The sequence below is a fragment of the Artibeus jamaicensis genome, unplaced genomic scaffold (assembly GCF_021234435.1).
Source record: "Artibeus jamaicensis isolate MK-2021 breed Jamaican fruit bat unplaced genomic scaffold, CSHL_Jam_final scaffold_833, whole genome shotgun sequence".
NCBI lineage: Eukaryota > Metazoa > Chordata > Mammalia > Chiroptera > Phyllostomidae > Artibeus > Artibeus jamaicensis.
Window position 1 is genome coordinate 13,940,856 of NW_026522056.1, and position 20,346 is coordinate 13,961,201.

General features: G+C 51.3%; 1 protein-coding gene across 9 annotated transcripts in view; it reads right to left on the reverse strand.

Moving 5' to 3' along the window:
* Positions 1-20,346, reverse strand: part of RBPMS (RNA binding protein, mRNA processing factor) — a 162,594-nt gene that overhangs the window by 20,031 nt on the left and 122,217 nt on the right. For 7 of the 9 annotated variants that reach the window (XM_037128786.2, XM_037128784.2, XM_053659926.1 and 4 more), the window contains exon 6: positions 6,890-7,020. The exons of 1 other annotated variant lie outside the window; for it this stretch is intronic. In XM_037128786.2, coding sequence (XP_036984681.2) covers positions 6,890-7,020 — 131 coding nt within the window. Of the gene's footprint in view, positions 1-4,053; positions 4,288-6,889; positions 7,021-20,346 lie in introns of those variants that run through there. One more of the 9 variants, XM_037128785.2, reaches the window with a different exon arrangement.

Genomic DNA, 20,346 nt, shown 5'->3' on the forward strand with positions numbered 1-20,346 from the left:
GGCCACCAGTTCTGCCCTGGCTCCGGGTGCTTCTCTCTGTTCTTTACAAGGGACGGAGCCCGGGCCCTCGCCTTTCTCTCGACAGGGTGTTACTCTTGGGTCCCTGCACCCTAAGAGCTTCTCCAGCGACCGAGGGGAGGCGCAGCAGCCTCAGGGCTTTCCCAACAGCCGCCACTCACACACAATCACAACGGCCTCTGGCCCACCCACTCCAGTGCCAAGGACTGGACTCTAGAGCAGCGTCACCAAGCAAAGCCCACCAGGTCCCTGCACCCTAAGAGCTTCTTCAGCTACAAAGGGGAGGTGCAGCAGCCTCAGGGCCACGCCAGGTCAAGTTCTGACAAACAGGAATGGAAGGGCCCGTTTATTAGTTACTAGACTATGCCAAGCATTCGACTCTTTCCCCAATAAATAACCCCATGAAGGAGGTTCGTTCTTCCTTCCTACAGACGAAAAAACTGAAGCTCAGTGAAATTTAAAAAGCTTGCCTACCATCCCAAAGTGAGCAGAGTGAATAGAAACAGCCATTAAAGTGGAGCCTGTTTGAATTCAGAAGCCCAAGCCCCTGTGCCCTGTCTTTCTGGGGAGAAGGGACTCACTGGTAGCACCTGCCCATGACTCACGGAGACTCAGGGACGGGCCCTTCCTGCCACCGAGGGCAGGGAACACAGACAAAGGGCCCAGGAAGCTGAGCCTTATGAAGGACAAAATGGAATCTGCTTAAGAAACCTGGAAAACGTGTGCCACCGAGGGGAGGCAATCCTGATGCCGCTGCCGTCAGGGCGCTGTCTACAATGGGATCAATGACCCTGGGCGGGGCCATAGGTCGGGGGACTGACCCTGGTTTCGTAACCGGTCCTGCCCAAAGCTGCCTGGTCTACACCAGTCTGGCCTGAGCAGCAGCAGCAGCTCCAGCCAAAGGCATGATCCCACCAACACAGATGAACGACTAGAACTGCTTCTGGGAGGCCAGTGAGGCCAGGGCAAGTGTTTCCATCTCAGTGCCTTATCCGGGAGCTCCTTAGTTCGACTCTGAATGCAAAAAGGAGAGGGGAGGGACAGGCAGGGATGGAGAGGGGATTTGGCTTGGCTTGCAGCGGGGTCCCCTGGGGCTCAGCCACTGGCCCTGCAGAGAATTACCTCCCAAGGTACAAGATGTGACTCCACCACCGAGAAAGGAGGCTGGTGAGATGCAAGAAGCCAGAAACCCAGGGAGGAATGAGCCGGTGACCTGGGTGCTTCCTCCGAGGCAGCCTCTCTGGTAGAAAAGCAAGATAAGGCAGCAGTGGAAAGTTCAGGGACAGTGGGTGAGTAAAGCAAACACAGGAACCATTTGGTCTCTCTGGGATTCAGCTGTTTCCTGCTCTTGATCTACTTCCTGTCCGGGACAAGTCTGCGGCTGGCAGGCAGGCGTGTCCAGCCCGGCTGTGGGCAGACTTCCCCTGGGGATGAGTCTGCCCAGCACTGTCCCTGGGTGACACCGGCTGCTGTCACTGAGGGCTCCCTCACCTTGCTCCCTGTCCCTCATTCCTTCCTTGCAGCCTCGCGCCTTCCTGCCTCTGCAGCCCCATCAGCGCTGTCGGGATGGGCGGATGGCCCTGGTCCGCACGACCACAGCCTGGCAACGTGGCCAGTCCTGGGCTTCCTTTTCTCTTCACTGAAAATTCAAATACTCCTTAAAAGGCAAACGGTAACTAAGCCCTTACTGTGTGCCAGACACTCTTTTAAGAGTTTACACGAGAGACTACTGGTCCCGCTTCACAGAAGTTCAGAGAGGGTAAGGAACTTGTTCAGTCAAGGTCACACAGCACAGGAGGCAGAGCTGCACCTGCCCAGTCCGCTCCGTAACCCGCACTTTCAACCCCGTGTTAATGCCAGGGACTCAGGTCTTCTGAAGGGTGCAGGCCAGGCTTCACGGAGCTGGCAGGGAACCCACCCGGGAGAGGGGACCGGGAAAGGCAAGGGGCTCTGGGCCCCTAATAACTGGGAGACACGCTGCCTCCTGCTCATGTGGCCTGGCCTCCCTGACCCCTGTTCTCCTACAAGGGTGCAGATGCTCCTAGATGACCGGAAAGCGGAACAAAACCCGAAACGACGTTCTAGCACGTTCAGGAGCACCGAGGGTGGGTTCTCCGCACAGCCTGACCTCCAGAGCTGCAGGTTTAGACCTAACAATAAATGCCAGAGGATGTAGAGTCTCATTTACATCTGAAGACAATGGAAAGCCTTGGGTTGAAGACCCCGAGGTAAGCGCGGTCCTTCAGAGCTGTGCCCTCCTGCAGTCTCAGCAAACACACCTTTGGGAAAACCAGGCCTCAAGGACAAGGATGGTGGGGGCTAAGGGCTGATGCCACCTGTGAGGTACTGAGGCTGCCTCTCAAGGGTCCCAGAGGGGTTTTATTCACCGGTTCCCCCCAGGACCAACCACCGGTACAGCACTGGCTCTGCCGTCTGAACTAGAGCGGGATGCTGAAACGCTGAGAGTCCTTCTGGGAGCCCCAGCTGGTGTCCGGGCCAGGGCACGGCGGCCCTGTCACGGGGGCTCAGGCTCCTGCGAGCCCACTCATACTGCCCTGCCCCTCTCGAGAACCTCCTTCTCGTGGTCCCTGTACGTGACTGACACCCCATCCCGAAACAGACGTTCTTGTGTCTTCTTCCCCTTAGTGTTCTCCACAGTGACAGAGAATATACTTAATTAAAAATTTGGAAGAAAAAAAAAAAGCTTTGCAGTGCAGTTCTCAGGGGTCCGCACAGTGCGGCCCGGTGTGTGCCTGGACGTGGGGGCAGCGGCGGGCCCAGCCCTGCCGTCAGGCGTCCGGACATGAGTCCCAGGCCCCTCTCTCCCCTGTGGTCTTCCTGCTTGTTGTGTCTCTTTTCCCAGGGCCTGTTTGTGCATTTATTTTAGATTTAACCTTTCACTTTTTCCAGTGTGTCATAAGGGATCTCCCACGGGGCACGGCCTGCCCCCGGGAAGTCTGTGTCAACAACCTTTTGTTCCCGTGCAGGTGATGTGTCCCAGTCCGGGTCCAAAGCGGCCGAGCAGCCCCCCAAAAGGATCCGCTGCTGTTCGGGGCCAAGGAGGCCTCCGAAGACCAGGCAGCCGGACTTGCTCTCCAGTCCTACTTACCTGCAAAAGGTCCACCCGAGAACAGGACCCTGGCCGAGGGCACGCGGCGTGCTCTTTCTAGAATGCAGCGAGGCCCGTGCTCTGCGCACTTTCCCATTGCCCCGGCAACGAGACTGGAGGCGGAAATGAGCCCAGACTTAAAAAGCTGAGATGTGTGACTAAGAGGTGACAGGCACAGCTGGGTGTCCTCTTCAGAGTGGCGTGTTCTGAAAGGCCAGGGAGGAAAACTTCCTCTCCTGTTCTCGGGGACTTACATAACGTAGCTAATAAATTTGAAATACCAATGACCTTGAAAATAAACAGGATGATCATGTCTAAAAATAGTAATGGTCTTCTTAGGAATCAAAGGTGTGCTGCACTGAGGATTTTTTCATCTCAATAAAAATAAGGCAGATTTGGGGCTTACAGTCCTACCACCACGTATCCAGTAATTCTTTAAAAAAAAAATGGAATTTGATATCAAATAAGTGTCTTCCATTTGGAGACAGAGACACAGGGCCACCGCCCGGAGGCGGGGCAGCACCAGACACGTGACGCGACTCGTTTTCCACGAGTTTCTGTCTCCTCGCTCCTCCTCCTTCTTGGAAGATGCGTAACCGGACAACACACTGTTTGCTTCAAACAGACTTCCACTAGCTACACACACCATCCGCTGAAGCGAGCTCTCCTGATGGATGCGACCCACGGATGCAGGGATGAGGATCTTCCGATACTCAGCTCAGGATGGTCTGGGAGCCCAAGACGACAGACAGGAGCAGCGGCGGGGAGGCCTCAGCTCGCTGTCTCCCCGGACAGTCCGAGTCCTTCCCCCACGGCACGGGGGCTTAGCGTCACTGGGCCCACTCCCCCACAACCGCAGCCAGAGGCACCCCCTCGGCTCCAGCACCGTATCATCATGAAAGCAAAACGCTGCAGTCTCCTGGAGATCATTTTTGCTCTGATTAAAATTTTTATTGAATTCTCTCAAATGTTAGCAAGAAATCGTTTTTTGGCAAAAGGAGGGGGGCGGAAATACCTAACAAACAAATTCAGCCTGGGAGCTCCCTCTGCTGGTCTGCAGTAGGTTGGTACGTTACAAGCATATTCCCAGAGACCAATCTAATTTGCTGGAGAAGTGGACAAAAGACAGGTGTGTTGGGCTTTGCCTCAGGACAGAAACACTAGAAGAAAAAAAAATATCCATGTCTCAAAATAGAGCACAACACTGCTGAGAAAGGCAAAATAATTTAAAAGCTTCTCCAAAGACAGATAACACGATCTGCAAGACAAAATGGGATTCTCAACTACGGGGGGTGCTCCGTGGGGGTCATGACAACTCTCTCAGGCTAAGTTCTGGTTCCCTTGTCTTTGCCTCCAAGTCTCTTCTTACAGGCTTCTCATCTACTTAGAGGAGAAAGGTCCAAGGGGCCACTGGAGTGAGGCCTTTTCAAAATTCCATCACAGAGCAGGTCTTTGGAGAGCCAGCACTGCAGCGGGCAAAGAGCAAGGCCTGGCCTGGCTCTGGTCAGGGCAGGGCCACTTGCAAATTTGGGTGACTCTCCATCTTCTCCGGTCTGTTTCCTCATCTGTAAGACGGGTCAGACCAGCTGATCGGTAAAGCCTCTGCCAATTCATTCCATGGTGTTCGTATGGGACAAGGAAATTTAAATAACCATATTTGTTCACGAGTCTTTAAGATACAGAACCCAAGCTTGCACTGGGAATGACTAGAAGCAAGAAGTGGGGTTGAGCGCAACGGCCTCCCTGGGACCAGATGCGAGTTCCACGGGCTCTAGGACAGAAGTGGCAGAGCCAGGTGGCTTCCGGGTTGGCAAAGCCTCCAGACCAAGTACAAGCTCGCGGGGGAAGGTGCCCCCGGGCAACACATCCCCTAAGTCACATGGCTGAGTCCACCCAGTCTGGGCTGTCTCTCCCTGCCTTCTCCCAACGGCGTGGGCTCCTGATCTGTAAGGACTCTTCAGCTCCTTCTCTCAACACATCCTGAGATGCCACTTTCAGTTTCACCCATTATGTGACAGAAGTAAGGGCAGATGACCCAGGTGTTATGGCCGAAAGCCACTCTTCCCAGTCCTTCCTGGCCACTCTCGAATGTTGCTTTTCCAGGGCAGTGGTGAAAGGCTTTGTGCTGACTACCCAGAGCCATGGACATTCGAGAGCCTACGAACGTGGCTCTTTCCTGGTGTTTATTAACACTCGCCTGGACTGTCAGCTGATCCAGGTCCAGACCACATAGCGAGAGGAAGAGGAGGGAGAGAAGGAGACACGGCCACAGATGGCAGGGGTAGGGCACATGGGGCACCAAGGGGGGGGGGGTTTGAGCTGTTCCAAGTCACCTACAAAGTCACCTCTGAGCCCACTCCGAGCAGGCGGGTGGCAGAAGGTACCCACAGGCTGATCCCTTCTCCCTGTACCTGCCATTTCTGGGGTGACCGGGCACTGACATGGACAAAAGGCAAAGACAGCAGGGGACAGAGGAGCAAAAAAAAAAAGGAAAAATACGGCTCATCTATTGTAGGAATGGGTGATCAGTCTCGGAATCAGCCTGTTCTTTTTTTTTCTGTACCCGCTACATCGTCCTCCACCACTTACACTGGGTGCCGTCTCCCCCCACACACAGAGGGATATCACGGGGACCCAGTGGCACCAAGGCCGCCTCTGTGCGGTCTGCCTGCCCGGTGCCCGGGAAGCCGGGCTGTCAAATGCGCGCACGGAGCCCTGACAGCTCAGCGGAAAGAGAACGGAAGGATGGACAGCCCACAGCACCGCTGGCCGTGCGGCCGGGGGAACCCTCGCTGGGGCCGCTTGTAGGGTCCAGCACAGTGCGGTGAGTTCTACACATCACAGTTTATGTCGGAAGGAACAGTACCCCGGGAAGCTGTTTCTTTCATCCAGCCTTGCAAATGAACATAAAGCAAAACAAAAACCCCTCCTGTCCAAGCCATCATTTTCTTAAAAACCAGGCTTTCTTGCTTTTAGAGGAGTTACACATGCAGTTAGACAAATGAAATCTTCACTCTTTCTATCTGATTTGCTATTGATCACTTTGAATTGTAATATTAATTATTACTACTTGTACTAAAAGCAAAGCTTTTTTTCCTCCAAGAGAGAAAGGGTTGGTAGGTAAGAAAAAAAAAAAAAAAACAAAAAAACAAAAAAAAAAACCAAAAAGCTGGTCAGAGCGAAGGTCTCTACCTTGACCTGTAATTACATTCTTGACACCACATGGGACCTCCTTTTCCTCAGGGTTTCTGGAAAATGGAAGAAAGGACCCTTGGTCTCTCAGGTAACATGTGCTGCCAATATTCTTCCCCTTTGGTCACTAGATCTCAGAGAACACGAGAGCAAAACCCTCCCCACGCAGAAACACACAGACACGTAACTCCTGCACCAAGTGCACGCGTCCCTCTGCAGCCCCTCCACACGACAAGGCACACACACGTCCGCTCTGGTGACACCCTCTCGCTGGCTGGGAGCTGGGGAGGCCCTCTGGGCCCAGTGTCTCGTGTGTGCCATGAGGGTGAGATCATTAAGGAAGACAGAGGTGTCGTTTGGGGCAGACATCAGGCAGTGGGTGATGACATTGCTGTCAGATGATCCTCGGAAGTCCTGGAGGAGTGGCAGCTGGATTTAGAGGGGATCATCGGTCCCCCAGGCGCGTCTGTTAGCTGGGCAGGGGTTAGTTGTATGGTGTGCTCTGGGGAACCAGGTCTGAAGGGACTGGTGGTGGGGTGCGTGCAGTCGTGGCTGATGGGAGTCAATTACCTGGGCATGCAGTGAAGCGGGGTAGGTGAAAGCAGGAGGAGGCAGAGCAGGCGCTAACTCCGCCGGGTACAGAGGGTACGGGGCCCACACTTCAGGGCTACTGGGGTAAAGTGCAGGCACTGTGAGCTCATCTGCAAGAAAAGAATAAGGGAAGAGTTAGTGGTCACCCAACAGCTGGTTTCAAATCAGAACAAAACACCCGGTAACCCCGAGCCCCAATCAATGCCAGAACTCAAATGACTCTCGTTCTTTTAATAACCTGTTGGCTTTGGTCCCCAAACCTGAGCGAGTGGATGGGAAACACACAGTGAGAGAGCAGTAGGCCTCTGCTGCCCGTCCGGCCTGCTCAGAGCCCAGGCCGGGCTCTCCTCGGGACACTGTGATGTCTTTCCAACTGGAGCCCGGAGGCCCACAGACAGCGGGATTTCCTGTATGAAACGGCAAGTGTGGTGGTCCTCCAAGGGGAATGGGAAGAACAAGCAGCAGCGGGAGGCATCTCATGAAAATCTGTCGCAGAGCCTTTGGGAGAACAGCGGCTTCCTGGCAGGGCCCCAACAGACCAGAAGAACCGGAGGACTTTTCTGCTTACCAGTGTAATTAATAGACAAATCAGCTGTGATCATTAAATATTTTACATTTGGTGCCCAGAAGCACAGAACCAGTTACTGTGCCTATACAGCACGTAAGTTGTAAAAATTCAAAGAACGGAAATAAAAAGCCTTGAGTATCCTGATTAATGGTTAAGGCCACAGAGTTGCAAATAGGAACGTTCACAGGTGCCGTTTACACTGGCTCTAATTTTCTAGGGAAAACAAGCGAGTCGAGTTGCCAACTGACTGGTCTAAATAAGACTGTTCCTGGTGCAGCTCCAATTCCATTCAGGTCAAGCTGCAGCTTGCCAAGTTGAAGGGCAAGTGTCTGGGCCTCAGAAAGCATCAGGAAGCAAACATGAGGGAGCATCTCGGCAGAGGCAAAAATAACATCAGTCAATAGTTAGGAATCTGAACGCTGTGAGGCATCTGGAAAGGCGCTTTTATCACCTGTCAAAATCTGAAATCAAGTAGGTCAAGGGTGCTCCCCAGCACGCTGAGGGAGTCAGGAGAAGGTGACTTGATAAAGCCATTAGTGACTTTCCAGAAGTCTACAGCGCGGGTGAGCCCAGGAGAAGAGACTCACTTCCCTCCTCCCACCATCCAAGAGGCCACCCTGCCCGCCCACCGCAGGCCTCCCCTGTGCTGTCCCCTCGCCCCCCGACTCTGGTTCTGGGCAGGGTCTTCAGCACGGGAAGGGGGTGAGAAACAAAAACCTGCTTTGCTGAGTGTGTAGTGGAGCCTCTGGGGGCCAGGGCTGGGGCAAGGGTTTCCAGAGCCAGCCAGGGACCACCCCTTTGGAGGGCAGCTTGGGGGTCCTGACAACACACTGATACGCTATGCTGGCTGGCCACGTCCCGACACCCTCTCCCTGACACCCACAGCAAGGCAGTTAAGACGACCTCCTCGGGACGTGGTGCTGGGAACACACACTGCTTGTGTGTCTTGGCTGGAGAGCCTAGGCCACAGGCGGGAACGAACAGTTCTTCCTGAGGGAGGGAAACAGCAGCATCGTAAGCCCCTCGGCAACAACACTGCAGGGCACAGGGGCTGCGAGAACACTCCCGGACCACCCGTCACCGTGAGACCACGAGAGTTCCCTCGGAGCCGGTCCTGTGGGATCCCAGCTCCGGGAAACCAAGGGCTGCCAGAACCAGTGCCTCTGACCGAAACAGACGTTCTCAAGAACGACAAGCTATTATTGCTGCTGTTACTCCAGCTTCCATGCTATTTTAAGACATTCTGAGTCTTTTCAAAAAGTCAAGAGCGTCCCAAGACCCAGCACACGCAGGTTCGCAGCTGCTGCGCTCAGCCCGTCCCAGTGGGGCCAGCAGAGGCCCAGCCCCCACGGGGGCCCGAGGTCCGCACCCAGCTGCCCAGCACCAACTGGCTCAGTGGGAGCTTCGACATGATCAACGGGTGCTTCTTCAGAAAAGTTTGAAGGCTGAAATGCCTTTTAAGATACCTGATCCTAGAGAGAGAAATAAATAATGGAGATGAGGTGGAGTCGGCATTTTGGGCTCAGCCAAAGGAAAGTAATTTATGGTTTCTAGACATTTCCACCTGAAAGCATCACTTCCCACTGGGTCTATACTGATGCTTGAGACAATTCACTGAATAACATCTGCACAAAACCTAGCCCAGCAGAATCGGGGGTTCGCTTCCAAATCCCCTAAACCAGGGGTGTGTCAAACACATTTTCACCAGGGGCCACATCAGCCTCACAGTAGCCTTCACAGGGCCAAATGTAACTTTAGGAGTATGTAAATGTAACTCCTCTTTAACAGGTAAGTGAGAGCACGGCTGCCGCCGGGTAGAAACACCACGCCAGGCCTTGTGTTTGCCACTGTGCCCCAAACCCGAAGCCGCTGAGCACCGGTTTAGTGATGTAGTGAAGCAGAGACCTAAGAGATTAGGCTGAACCTGCACTCGGTAAATCCCATGCCCATCCATCACATCTCCCCTCTCCTGTGAAGGAATCAGGAGGAGTTACTGTGGATGTTGAGACGTGCAGCAAGCTGTGGGTCGGCCGGGAAGAGGGTCCCTTGGTTAAAATGAGTCAACGAAGACATTCAAGCGCCGGTGAGTCCGGGGAGAGCAGGGGGGTAGGGCGCCGTCTAACGAGTTCTCAAGGACCCGGGTCTTGCGCACGTCTGCACCCTGCGCCAGCTCTGACACTGGCCACGTAACGTGCAGTAACGCTTGCTGCATTGAATGGTACCCAATGGAAAGGTCTAAAACTAGTTAAAAGGTATACTGCTGTTTTCGTTGTTAAAGGAACTTAGAAAATACCCACAGGAACTAGATCTAAAATTTCCCAATCTCTGCAGCGTTTGTCCTCTCTCTCTCTTGCATGAGCGTGTGCACACTCGCACACACACGAGCAACAGGAGGCTCAAACCAGAGCAGTAATTCCAAAGTTAAAAATAAAAGCAGTGGAACCCTTTCCTTGACTAATTCCCCCCAGAAACTCTTTTCCATAAAAGTACAGTGATTTTGAGGGACTTGGCGGTGGTGGTGGAGGAAGACCGAAGGACCACACCCCCCGTGACAGCCCCCCCAAGGCACACCGGGTCCCAGAGCACGCAGTCTGAAAACTGCTTTGACAGCTGCTCTCTGCCAGGGACCCGCTTTTAAAGTGAGCTCCTCTTCAAAAATCTCTGAGGTCTGGACTCCTGCCTGCAGCCCCTGGAAACCTGTCTGAGAGGGCGGGCGGGCCCCGCGCAGCAGCCGGGGCCAGGGAAGGAACAAAGACGACTCGAGGCCTGGGCTGGCACGAACAGGCTGTCCTGCCCGCCGTGGACTTTAGTACTTTGGGGCCAATGGAGACCTCGAGTGAGCTTTTGTGCGTTCTTTGCACAAAGCAAAGAAAAATCTGACCCAGGAAATAAATACAACAGGTAAAAGAACAGAAAAAAGGCAAGCACACGTGGAGCTATTTCCCTCCTCTTCCTCGCTCCCAAACCACAGCCAGCTCTTCCCACTTGCACCTCAGCAGCACAGCACACTTTGCAAGACGTTCGGGGGTGACCAGCTGCGTCAGCCTCCCTGGGCGCCTGGTGGAAATACAGCTTCCAGCTCGACCTGAGACCCACTGAATCCAGAATTCTGCCCTCCGAGTGAGCCTGCTGCAAACTTTAGTTTAAGAACCACTGCTATAAGTTATTTATCTTCTTACTTCTCTTACTGTATCATTAGCTGCTTGAGCAAACTGTTCCACATTTTGCTTTTGGAGAGAGCTTACATAGTACCTGTTACCGAGAAGTGCTGAATGAATGAAGCACCGCAGGAGAGAAAATACAAACGAGCAATAAGCCTGGGCTTGTTTTGTGAGAGAAGCAGGTTGGACAGTTAAAGCAAGCCCAGCATTACCCCTGTTACTTGGCTCAGAGATGCTGAGCAATACAGGACAACGTCAGGGTCACACCTCCAGGAAAGCAGCCCTCAGGGACACCGACATTTCAGTATGAGGCTGAGGACTCCAAAAACCCACACTCTCCTTTGGTCAAAGAGAGCAGTAAGCTGAATGGGCTTTTTGCATTTGTACATTCCTTTAGGTTGCTAACGTGATCTTAGCAACTTACAACAGCAAGACACGAGTTTTCCACAGCAGGGGCCTGGCATGTGGGTGCCCACCTGACGGAGCAGGCACTGCCCGTTCTGCTCAAACTTCAGAGAATGGGAAGGCTGAGAAAGGAAGGGGAAGTTTGCTGCCCTGGGCTCCCTGGAACGAAATGGACTTCGGGGAGGGGTAAGATCCCCCCTGAGAAAAGAGGCTCTTTCATCCCCACCTCACCCAGAGTGAGCCAGGACGGGGCTTGCTGTCTGGGCCCAGTCCAGACCCTCTGAGAGGCTGGGCCTTCCTTTCCCATGAACCAGATCTCGCTCCATCCCTTCTCCTTTCGCACCTCTGAGGATAACGCTGCCGAGGACTCACAACACACAACCGGAGAGGCCTTTTCTTAGCATAAAAATATGCAGCTGGAAGAGCGCAGACTGGATTCTGATGAACGAAAACTAGAAATCTCCCCCAAATTCCACCCCCCAATCCCTTTGAAAAGAAAGAAGTGTGGTCTCTGGTGAAGATTTAAACCCTAGGAACTCTGAAGATCGTCTTGTCTGTGGTCTCACTTTATTTTTGTTTGTTTTTTTAAATGTATTTTTAAAAAGACTTTATTTATTTTTAGACAGAAGAGAAAAAAGGGAGAGAAACATCAATGTGCAGAGAAACATGGAATGGTTGCCAACTGGGGACCTGGCCCTCAAACGAGGCATGTGCCTTGACTGGGAATTGAACTGGCGACCCCTTGGTTCCCAAGCCAGGGCTAAATCCACTGAGCCACACCAGCCAGGACTATATATATTTATTTTTAGAGAGAGGGGAAGGAAGGGAGAAAGACAGGGAAAAAAACATTTGACGTGAAAGAGAAATATCAATCAGTTAGTTGCCTCTCGACTGTGCATTGACCAAGGACCAAACTGGTGACCTTCCACTTTACGGAATGACACACAACCAACGAAGCCACGCCAGTCAGAGAGCTGCTGTTTCCCTTTAGATGAGGAAACAAAGATGCAGAAGACGAGGCTTCCAGTCTAAGATCACAACTGAAAACAGGCAACGATGAATGACTCTCAGGAGCAACCGAGAAAAGCAAGAACAGAAGAATCTGTAGTGGCCTTCACCCGAGTCTAGTTGAGAACACAAAGTCCAAGAACCTGCAATTGTGCTGTATTTACTTTGCTCCAGGGTACTTCCATGTGGAAATATGGCACAGCAATCTCACATTCCGCACGTCTAAACTTAACACACTCCCTCCAATCCCTGTCCTCCTCGGTTCCAGATTTCAGTCCAAGATGCTACTCAGTTGACAAGCCCGAGACCCGGTGGTCTCCCGATTCTCCCTCACACTCAATCTTCCTCCAGGGCCCCAGTTAGTCCACCTCACCATCCACTCTGATGTTCACCGCGATCAGATTACTGAAAGCCCTCCGGGCCATTACACGGAGGCCAGGACAACCTCTAAAATACACAATCCAGTAACATCACTCCCCCACTTAAAATCTGTGATTCCTTGCTCTCTGAACAGTGTCTGAACACCAGACTCCATGAACTAGAAGACCCCGCCTCCAACCCCAGCTCTCCCTTCCGGTCCAGGATCAGTCACTTTCACTGCTTGACCACACTGGGTTTTCTCCCACTTCCAGGCCTTGTACACACACCTGTTCCCCCCACCCAGGTGTTCTCCTCCCCTCCCTTCACCTGGCCTAACTCTGCCTCATTCTTCAAAAGACTCCACCGACTTGGACGGTGGAGGGAAGTACGTTCTCTGTGTTCGCTGCACCTGCACGTCCACTCACAGCAGTTACCTCCAGGACTGCAACCTCCTTGCTCCCCCCCAGTGCCTCGCGCGGCGTGTCAGAAGGCATCACAAAGTCACCCACTTGTCCCCTGCTTGATAAAAATGAGGGGAGAAAAAAATGTGTTTCCATCTCGTCCTTCAGAGGAGGGAGTGATAAAACTTTAGGTCACCTCAATCCCGTGCGGGAGAGAAACACGCACGGAAAGAGCACGGATGTGACAGCACGTAAACGCCATTCTGAAATAAGATGACACGCCACCCCGTTTTACTAACACCTTATCTGTGCGTACGCTTCACCCACAGCCAAAGACATGCACACCCACCGGCACTCAGGGGCCTCGTTAACAGCCCTGATGAGGAGCAGGGCAGAAACAGGTGTTGCGTAACGATGACAAAGGACGTGGCCACGGTCTCACAACTAACTCGTACTGTCTGATCCGGGCAGAACCCAGGTCTCCTGTCTCACAGCTCAGGCTTCCTTCCACACCCCCACCCCACCCGGATGCTGTGCCTGGAGCAGGGGTGCCCCCACTACTGGTGGTGATGGCAGGCCCCTGGAGTGCGGGTGGTCTTCACCTCTAGCTTTAGAACACTCAATTTACTACAAGAAACCCAGGGACAGAGTCCTCTAGGAGAGCTTGCCAGGCAGATGAAGAATTTGGCCAGAAAAACAGCAATCATGACACAGAAGGCCCATATATGATGAAAAGTTCCATTTTTATGGGGGAAAAATAGATTTTGAAATGAGAAAAATGAATCAAGAGTTCTGTTAAGGAAGCAACTCCCACTCACATACCTCCGCAAGTAGTTGACCCGTGTCTGTCAGGTAAACCTTTTGGAAATCGGCCACACGAGGCCGATTTGCGGGGGGGACACCCCATTAGGGCACCTCTGGTGTTACAGCCAAGAATGCACGCACCCACACCCAGCTTCGGAGGCCCCGCACAGTGCGCACCCCGGCGGCAGTGGGTTGAATAGTGTCCTCCCAAAAGTCACAGTTACTTGGAACCTCAGCATGTAACCTTTTTTAAAAGCAGGAATTTTACAAATGTAATTATTTAAGGATCACAAGATGGAGTCTTTCTGCTGTAGGGTGGGCCTGGAAAGAGGCTCGGGACAGTTCCTCCCTCACGGCCTCCAGAAAAAACACCGCTGATGCCCTGTGTTCAGATTTCCGGCCTCCTAAACTGTGACAGAATAGATTTTTCTTGTTTTCAGCCACCCAGTTGGTGGTGACTGGCTGGAAAACTATACAGTCCCCACAAAGGTCACACACCTTCACCGGCTCCCCAAGAAGGCAAGTGCAGAGGAAGGTGGAGAAGATTTGGCGCAGGAAACCAACCGTATGAAGCGCTGGCGATGCCGGGAGAAATCAAGTCTGTGTTCAACCCTCTACTTCTACCTGCTCATCATCCCGGTCCGTGGCCACTTCCGATGCCTCAATGGTTAATTCTATATTCAGGACAGTTCACAAACCTATATACAGCTTTGATCTCCTCCAATGTAGGCCTCCCAAACTCAACTCACCCAAAAGTGAACTCACTGTGACTCATAAACCAACTCCCCTTACCTCCCCCGATTTCCCAAGTCCAAACAACTGCTGGGTCCTAATAACACGGCCACGGCACCAATAATGACGGTACTCGTGGCAGTAATACAGCAGCTGGCGTTGACTGAGCACACTTTAGGTCCCACACGCCGAGCTAGTGCTCCTTGTGGGAGGCGCTAATGTGAGCCCCCAAAATTGTGAGGGAGCAGAGGCACAGAGAGGTTCCGTCACTAACCCGATGACTCACAGCAAGTGATGGGAGCAGGATGTGAATCCAAGTCACAGGAGCCCAGAGCCCACACCCTTCACTTCTCTGCCTCTCTGTGCCCCTCTCCCCGCCTTTTCCTTTCTGTCTGCACTCCCACCACCCACATGCAGGTTCTCACCCGGACTGCTTCAACAGTCTCCTGACTTTTAAACTGGCTTCTTAATACCTTCAACACTCTCTCCTCCAATTTTTCACTTGTAACAAATGTTCCTGAAGCAACTCTTCAAGCTTACTGAGAGAAAGGCCAGCCGAGACCCACAAAATAAATATGCCAAGGAAATTCCAAAACCAAGTTGGTCCTGATTCAGCTGGCCCAGAGTCACCTCCCTCCGGTCAGTGACTTTCTGCCATGTCTCTGCAGTCACTGCAGCTGTTTCACACCCAGGAACAAGCCAGCACTGCGGACCCACAGCATAAGCAGGAAGAAAACTGTTCCTTCAGTGTGTACTGTCGTCCGCTCGTGCTCACCACAATGGACAGTTCCATTCCTCCTCCTCCTCGAGTCCTCCAGCTGCGGACATGAGGGTTACCCGCAGATTCCCCAAGCAATTCCCTCCCCAGACACGGACGGGCAGGTGAACTCTGAGGGCGTCTGCCCGCTTCTCTGAGAGCCTGGAGCTTGTCATGACTGCAATCGATTCTGGATGTTTGGCAGGAGCTGCGTTTCCAGAAAGCACTGGTTCTGTAACATGCAGGCCACGTAAAAGCCTTCAGCCGGCCCCACACTGCTGGAGAGCTTCGTAAGCACGAGGGTGGAACATGGCTCCGCTCTACTGGCCAGCGTGCCCTTTTACCGCACCGGGCACAGAGTGGGTGCTCGAACACTTCCCCAGTGAAAATACCCTCTCTTTCACATAACACATCCGCTCCTCCTCAGAACCACCGTGGCCATTGAAGTGTGTCTTCTACCTCCTTCATTGCCTACGCAGCCCCTGCCATTCGTGGTAGAGACTACAGGGATGTCCGTACTGTGCATCTATGGGGCGGCGTGGCTGGTCAGCCAGCCTGTACTCCCACCCAGTGGTAACAATAAGGACACCTATACAGCGCATTCTTTGTGCAAAAGGCCCCGTGCACTCTGACCTACTTGTTCCCCACAACATCCTTGTGAGCCAGGTCCTGTCACTGTCCCCACGTTACGAAGGGAAGGTGCAAGGGGCTCGCAGACACTAAGCAGCAGGCGGCCAGGAGGCGGGGAGCCGTGATTTGAAGGCGAGCAGTGAGGCTCCCAAGTTCAAGCTCTGAAACAACTGTCTTCGGACAGTGCTTTTTTCTAGCCAAACACCCTCCCCAAACATACAGCCTAACTTCCAAACCAAGGCAGGAGAGACAGGTCACTGCCGTCAAAGACAGACTAAATGCTGCCTCAGACTGGATGGGTAACAGAGCCAATGCTGACAACATGACCATCCTGACCTGCTTTGCAGCTCATGACAATGTATGATTATTAAATTTATTTTTAAAATTTGTAATAAAAAAGAAAATCCCACTCAGAAGGTAATTTTGGCATGAGTTTTACAAAAACTGGTTAGGAGACACCCTGTGCATACGTAAGCACCAAGCAAGGGAGAAAGAAGGTGCGAGGCACCGCAGGACTGGATCACGGGTGATGTGCGAGGAACGCGACGACCTGTGCTTCACTGAGAATACCCACGGGAGCAGAGAGGACGGAAAAGAAACCTCTCCCTCCACTTAAAGAACATTCAGTGTTTCGGTAAAATTCCCACTTGCCACTCAGCCTTCTGGGGAATACGTGTATGGCTTGGTGAGGGAGGAGCACCAGGAAGGGAGTGGTATTACGAGTGTGTGTGGAGGCACAGGTGTTTAGTAATGAAAATGCTGCCTAAACACATCTCTAGTCTGTAGAAACAGCTCACTCACAAAACTATCCCATTAAACAGGCAACTCCTGGGCCGCAGAGCCTGTATTGGTTTGCTCACCACTGTATCTCCAGTGCCTAGCACTGTGCGTGTTATGCAGCAGACATTCCTAACTTTTTTAATTTTTAAAAAACTTTTTATTGTCTTTAGAGAGGAAGGGGAAGAAAGAGGAAAGGAAGGTGGAGGGATGAGACAGGGAGAGGGGCAGAGACAGAGAGAGAGAGAGAGAGAGAGAAACACTGATTTGTTTTACTACTTATTCATGGATTCACTGGTTGATTCTTGCATGTGCCCTGACTGGGGATCAAACCCCCAACCTTGCCGTATTGGGACAATGCTCTAACCAACTGAGCTGCCTGGCCACGACTCATAATTTTTAATAGTACTGGTGTGAGGCATAAATCTTTGAGTACAACTTCCCCTCCCCTTTGAGATAAATTCTGAGCAGGTCACCTATGTCAAATGTGATGGGTATTAGTAAGGACCTTGATACACCTTGTTGTGTTTTAATGATGTTTCAATGTAGAGTCCCAAAAGGAATAGTCATGTTTGTACCAACTTGTAATATGACAACACTGGAAATCATCATTAAAAGCAAAACTAAATAAAAACTGACAATTGTTTAAGCAAAACATTGCTCCACTACTTTAATGTCCATTTCTTTGATAGTTCATGGAGCTAAACTGATATACTTCCAGGTAATTAGCTGGAACAGGTGCCACCTAGAAAAAGTCTTCATCAAGGCACGCTGTCCTCCTGACAGTCCAGGATGGACCGAAGTCCCTCACGGCTCCATCGCAGACCAGTGCGCCTCTTGTCACCGGACCTGACGCTTATGTCGAAAACAACCTCTTTCTGTATCTTTCTCTTTCCCTACGTTGTAATCTCCTACTGCTAGCATCTGTGTCTGGCACACAAAAGATATCAATGAAAGTGTGTTAAATTTGATATTACCAAGTACGTGAAACTTATTACACTGTCAAGAGTATGTAAACTGAGAAATACAATGTCAGCCTAATAATTTATATTTTAGCACATTTCCTTGACTTTTAAGAAAATGTCAGTCTAAATCCGCACAAGTTCCAGTCCTGGATAAAAAAGGCAGAAACTTTAATAACTTGTCACAGCTATCAGTTTCAAAGAGATTAAAAATGATTTATGGAACTGATGGATCAGAACTTTAAAATGTATCTTAAAGAGCAAGTAACACAAATGCAGACACACCCACGTAATCACAGAGGCCTGTGGGCCACGTGAGGAATTTCTCAGTGGAGATGTGTGTCTGAGCCCAGCCCTTTCTCTCACCTCCTGAGGCTTCTGCTGCCTCCCAAGCTCAGCAAATACACACCCTCTTTGGTTCCCTATCTGTGTTCACTGGCTGGCCGTGGGCCATACACATTTGATTCACCCACAGGTAATGTCAAGAATGAATACTCACAAGTCATTGGCAGAGCACAGTACCCTGGCTGCCAAAACTGCCGAGATGAGAGGTAGGTGGGCCGCACCAGCACACTTCTGGAAACCCTACTCCCCCCTCATGGTTTTCTCGAATGTCAGATCAGCCCTGGTCTACAGTCCGCTGCTCTGAAAATAGTTTTGGGTTCAGTATGAATGGCTTTATCAAAGAGTTCCAAGCATACTCTCTAGAACTCAGGAAAACAGCCATCTCTATGGAAGTAACAAAAAAAATAGGCACTAGCTTATGCTAGCATTCTGTATCTCACGGGGCCTTCCCAATTACTGAAAAGAAAAACCCATAGGCTAAAAATCGTCACAGTTTTACATAGGTGATAAAGACCGACGGTAGCGAAATGCCATCATCTCTAGCGACAAACGGCTCAAGAGACTTAGTATTGTTTTTCTCTAGTTTCACAGGTGGCGCTATAATTTAGACTCTTAAAAATTTAAATTAAAATTACGATCATAAAACTGAAGAAGGCCAAGAACTAACAGAGAGGGAGCTGTGCATACATCGTTACATCACCTTCCTGACCAAGGTGCCTCGGACACTTTACCAACCTCCCCCCATGACCCACAGCACCCCCACCACATCGCCAGCCTCCGGGCCTCCAAGTCACGAGACCGATGCAGCCAGAGGGCACCAGGCCGGGGCCCATCAAAGCCAGCAGTGTGGTACCCAAACTTCGTGGGATAAATGTCAAAGAAGTCCCACTGGTGAACAGGCTTCACCAACTATTCCTGCCCCAGCCTCTGAATGGCATTTGCAGAAGGGGAGGAAGACACAAAATAACAGGGACAACTATCCTTGGTGGCACTGTGGTGGTCATCATTTGAAATACCTTAAAGGTGGCCTCAGTGACCACTGATGATGCTTACCATCACCACCATCACCCTGAAGAGGGTCGTCTTTACACAGAATCATGTTTTAGTACCACGATGCTAACAAAGGCTGCTAAACATTTCTCCGTGCTAAGGTATTTTAACATCTCTTTCAGAGACACTGGAAACCTATTACTTAAATATGAAAAATCAATCAGTTAAATATGAAAAGTCTAGATATGAAAAGTCAATCACGTCAACATGAACTATGCAAAGCCTGTAAGAACAAGGCCATCGGGGAACCCCAGAGCTTACGGTCTGCAGGTAACAGAGTTGTTGGCAGACAGGACATTCTGAAACGCGCCCTCCTTTCTTGATTTGTCCAGTTTTATAACTTGGTGGCTTCGGATGAAATCTTGAGTACAGAGCAAACTCCACTTCCAGCAATATCTGTCGCTGTGTAAGACTGCTTCCCCTCCCCTTTCCCCATTAGCACTGAAGGATCATTCCACCTGCACCGTCTAGGACGGAACCGAGGAAGATGTTTCCTGAGACGCTGAACCCTGAGGCCACAACACGGGCAGAGTAACTGGGCAGTCTCCAGTTAAAAATAGAGACTAAGCCAGTTGTTCAAGGTACATGCTGCCCCTAAATGAATAAATGAATGAATAAATCCCACAGTATCCAAAAAAGGTGATTTAGTCAGGACTATTCTCTCTCCAATTGTTTTACTTCTCTGGTAATGCCTTCAACAAAGATTTACTAAGTGCCTACTGTGCGCCAAACACTAGCTGAATACCACCATCTTTTATTTCTCCAGACCAAATCTGGGGCAGTGATGCTGAGCCACAGGTGGTCCTCAGGATTTACACGCTTTAAAGGTAAACCTTATTTAATGAAATGTACTTTGGTGATCCTGGGTGGGGTGGAGAAGAATGTATTTGAAAATGACACTCCTAATTAACTTCATGACAGCAGGCTCTTAGGAAGATGTGATCTCCCATCTGGAAAGTGCCAGAAGAACTGTAAACTCTTCAAGAAGTCACAAATGACCTTCTCGTGCCAGTGCTGTTCAGGAGGTAATCCCAGCAGTGGGGTGGAAATGACTCAAGTTCCACGGAAACTTGAACCACTGTTTCTCCTCTCGAAGCCTTTTAGTTGTAAATATCACTGGGCATTTCAATGTACAACATTGGGCATTTCACCCAATTTCTCTGAGCCCCCATTTCCTCAGGTGTAAATACAGAGGATCACACAAGTTAATTAAAGTAAGTAAACGAGAATTTGAGACGCACGCAGTAATTGCACAGTATCATACGGTGTTGGGCAGCCAACAAATAGTAAACACTGGCACAGGCAAGACAGTGAGGACGGCATCTGGCATCTGGGGGCACACGCGACGCTGTCTGGAGTACAGACGATCTCTCCTGTTACAAGAAAGCGCCTTGGTTCGGTAAGTTGTGGGGGCTGTACCTGCTCGGAGGCAGCAGCAGGGAGTGGTGCTTTGGAATGTGCGCCGCTTCTCATGTT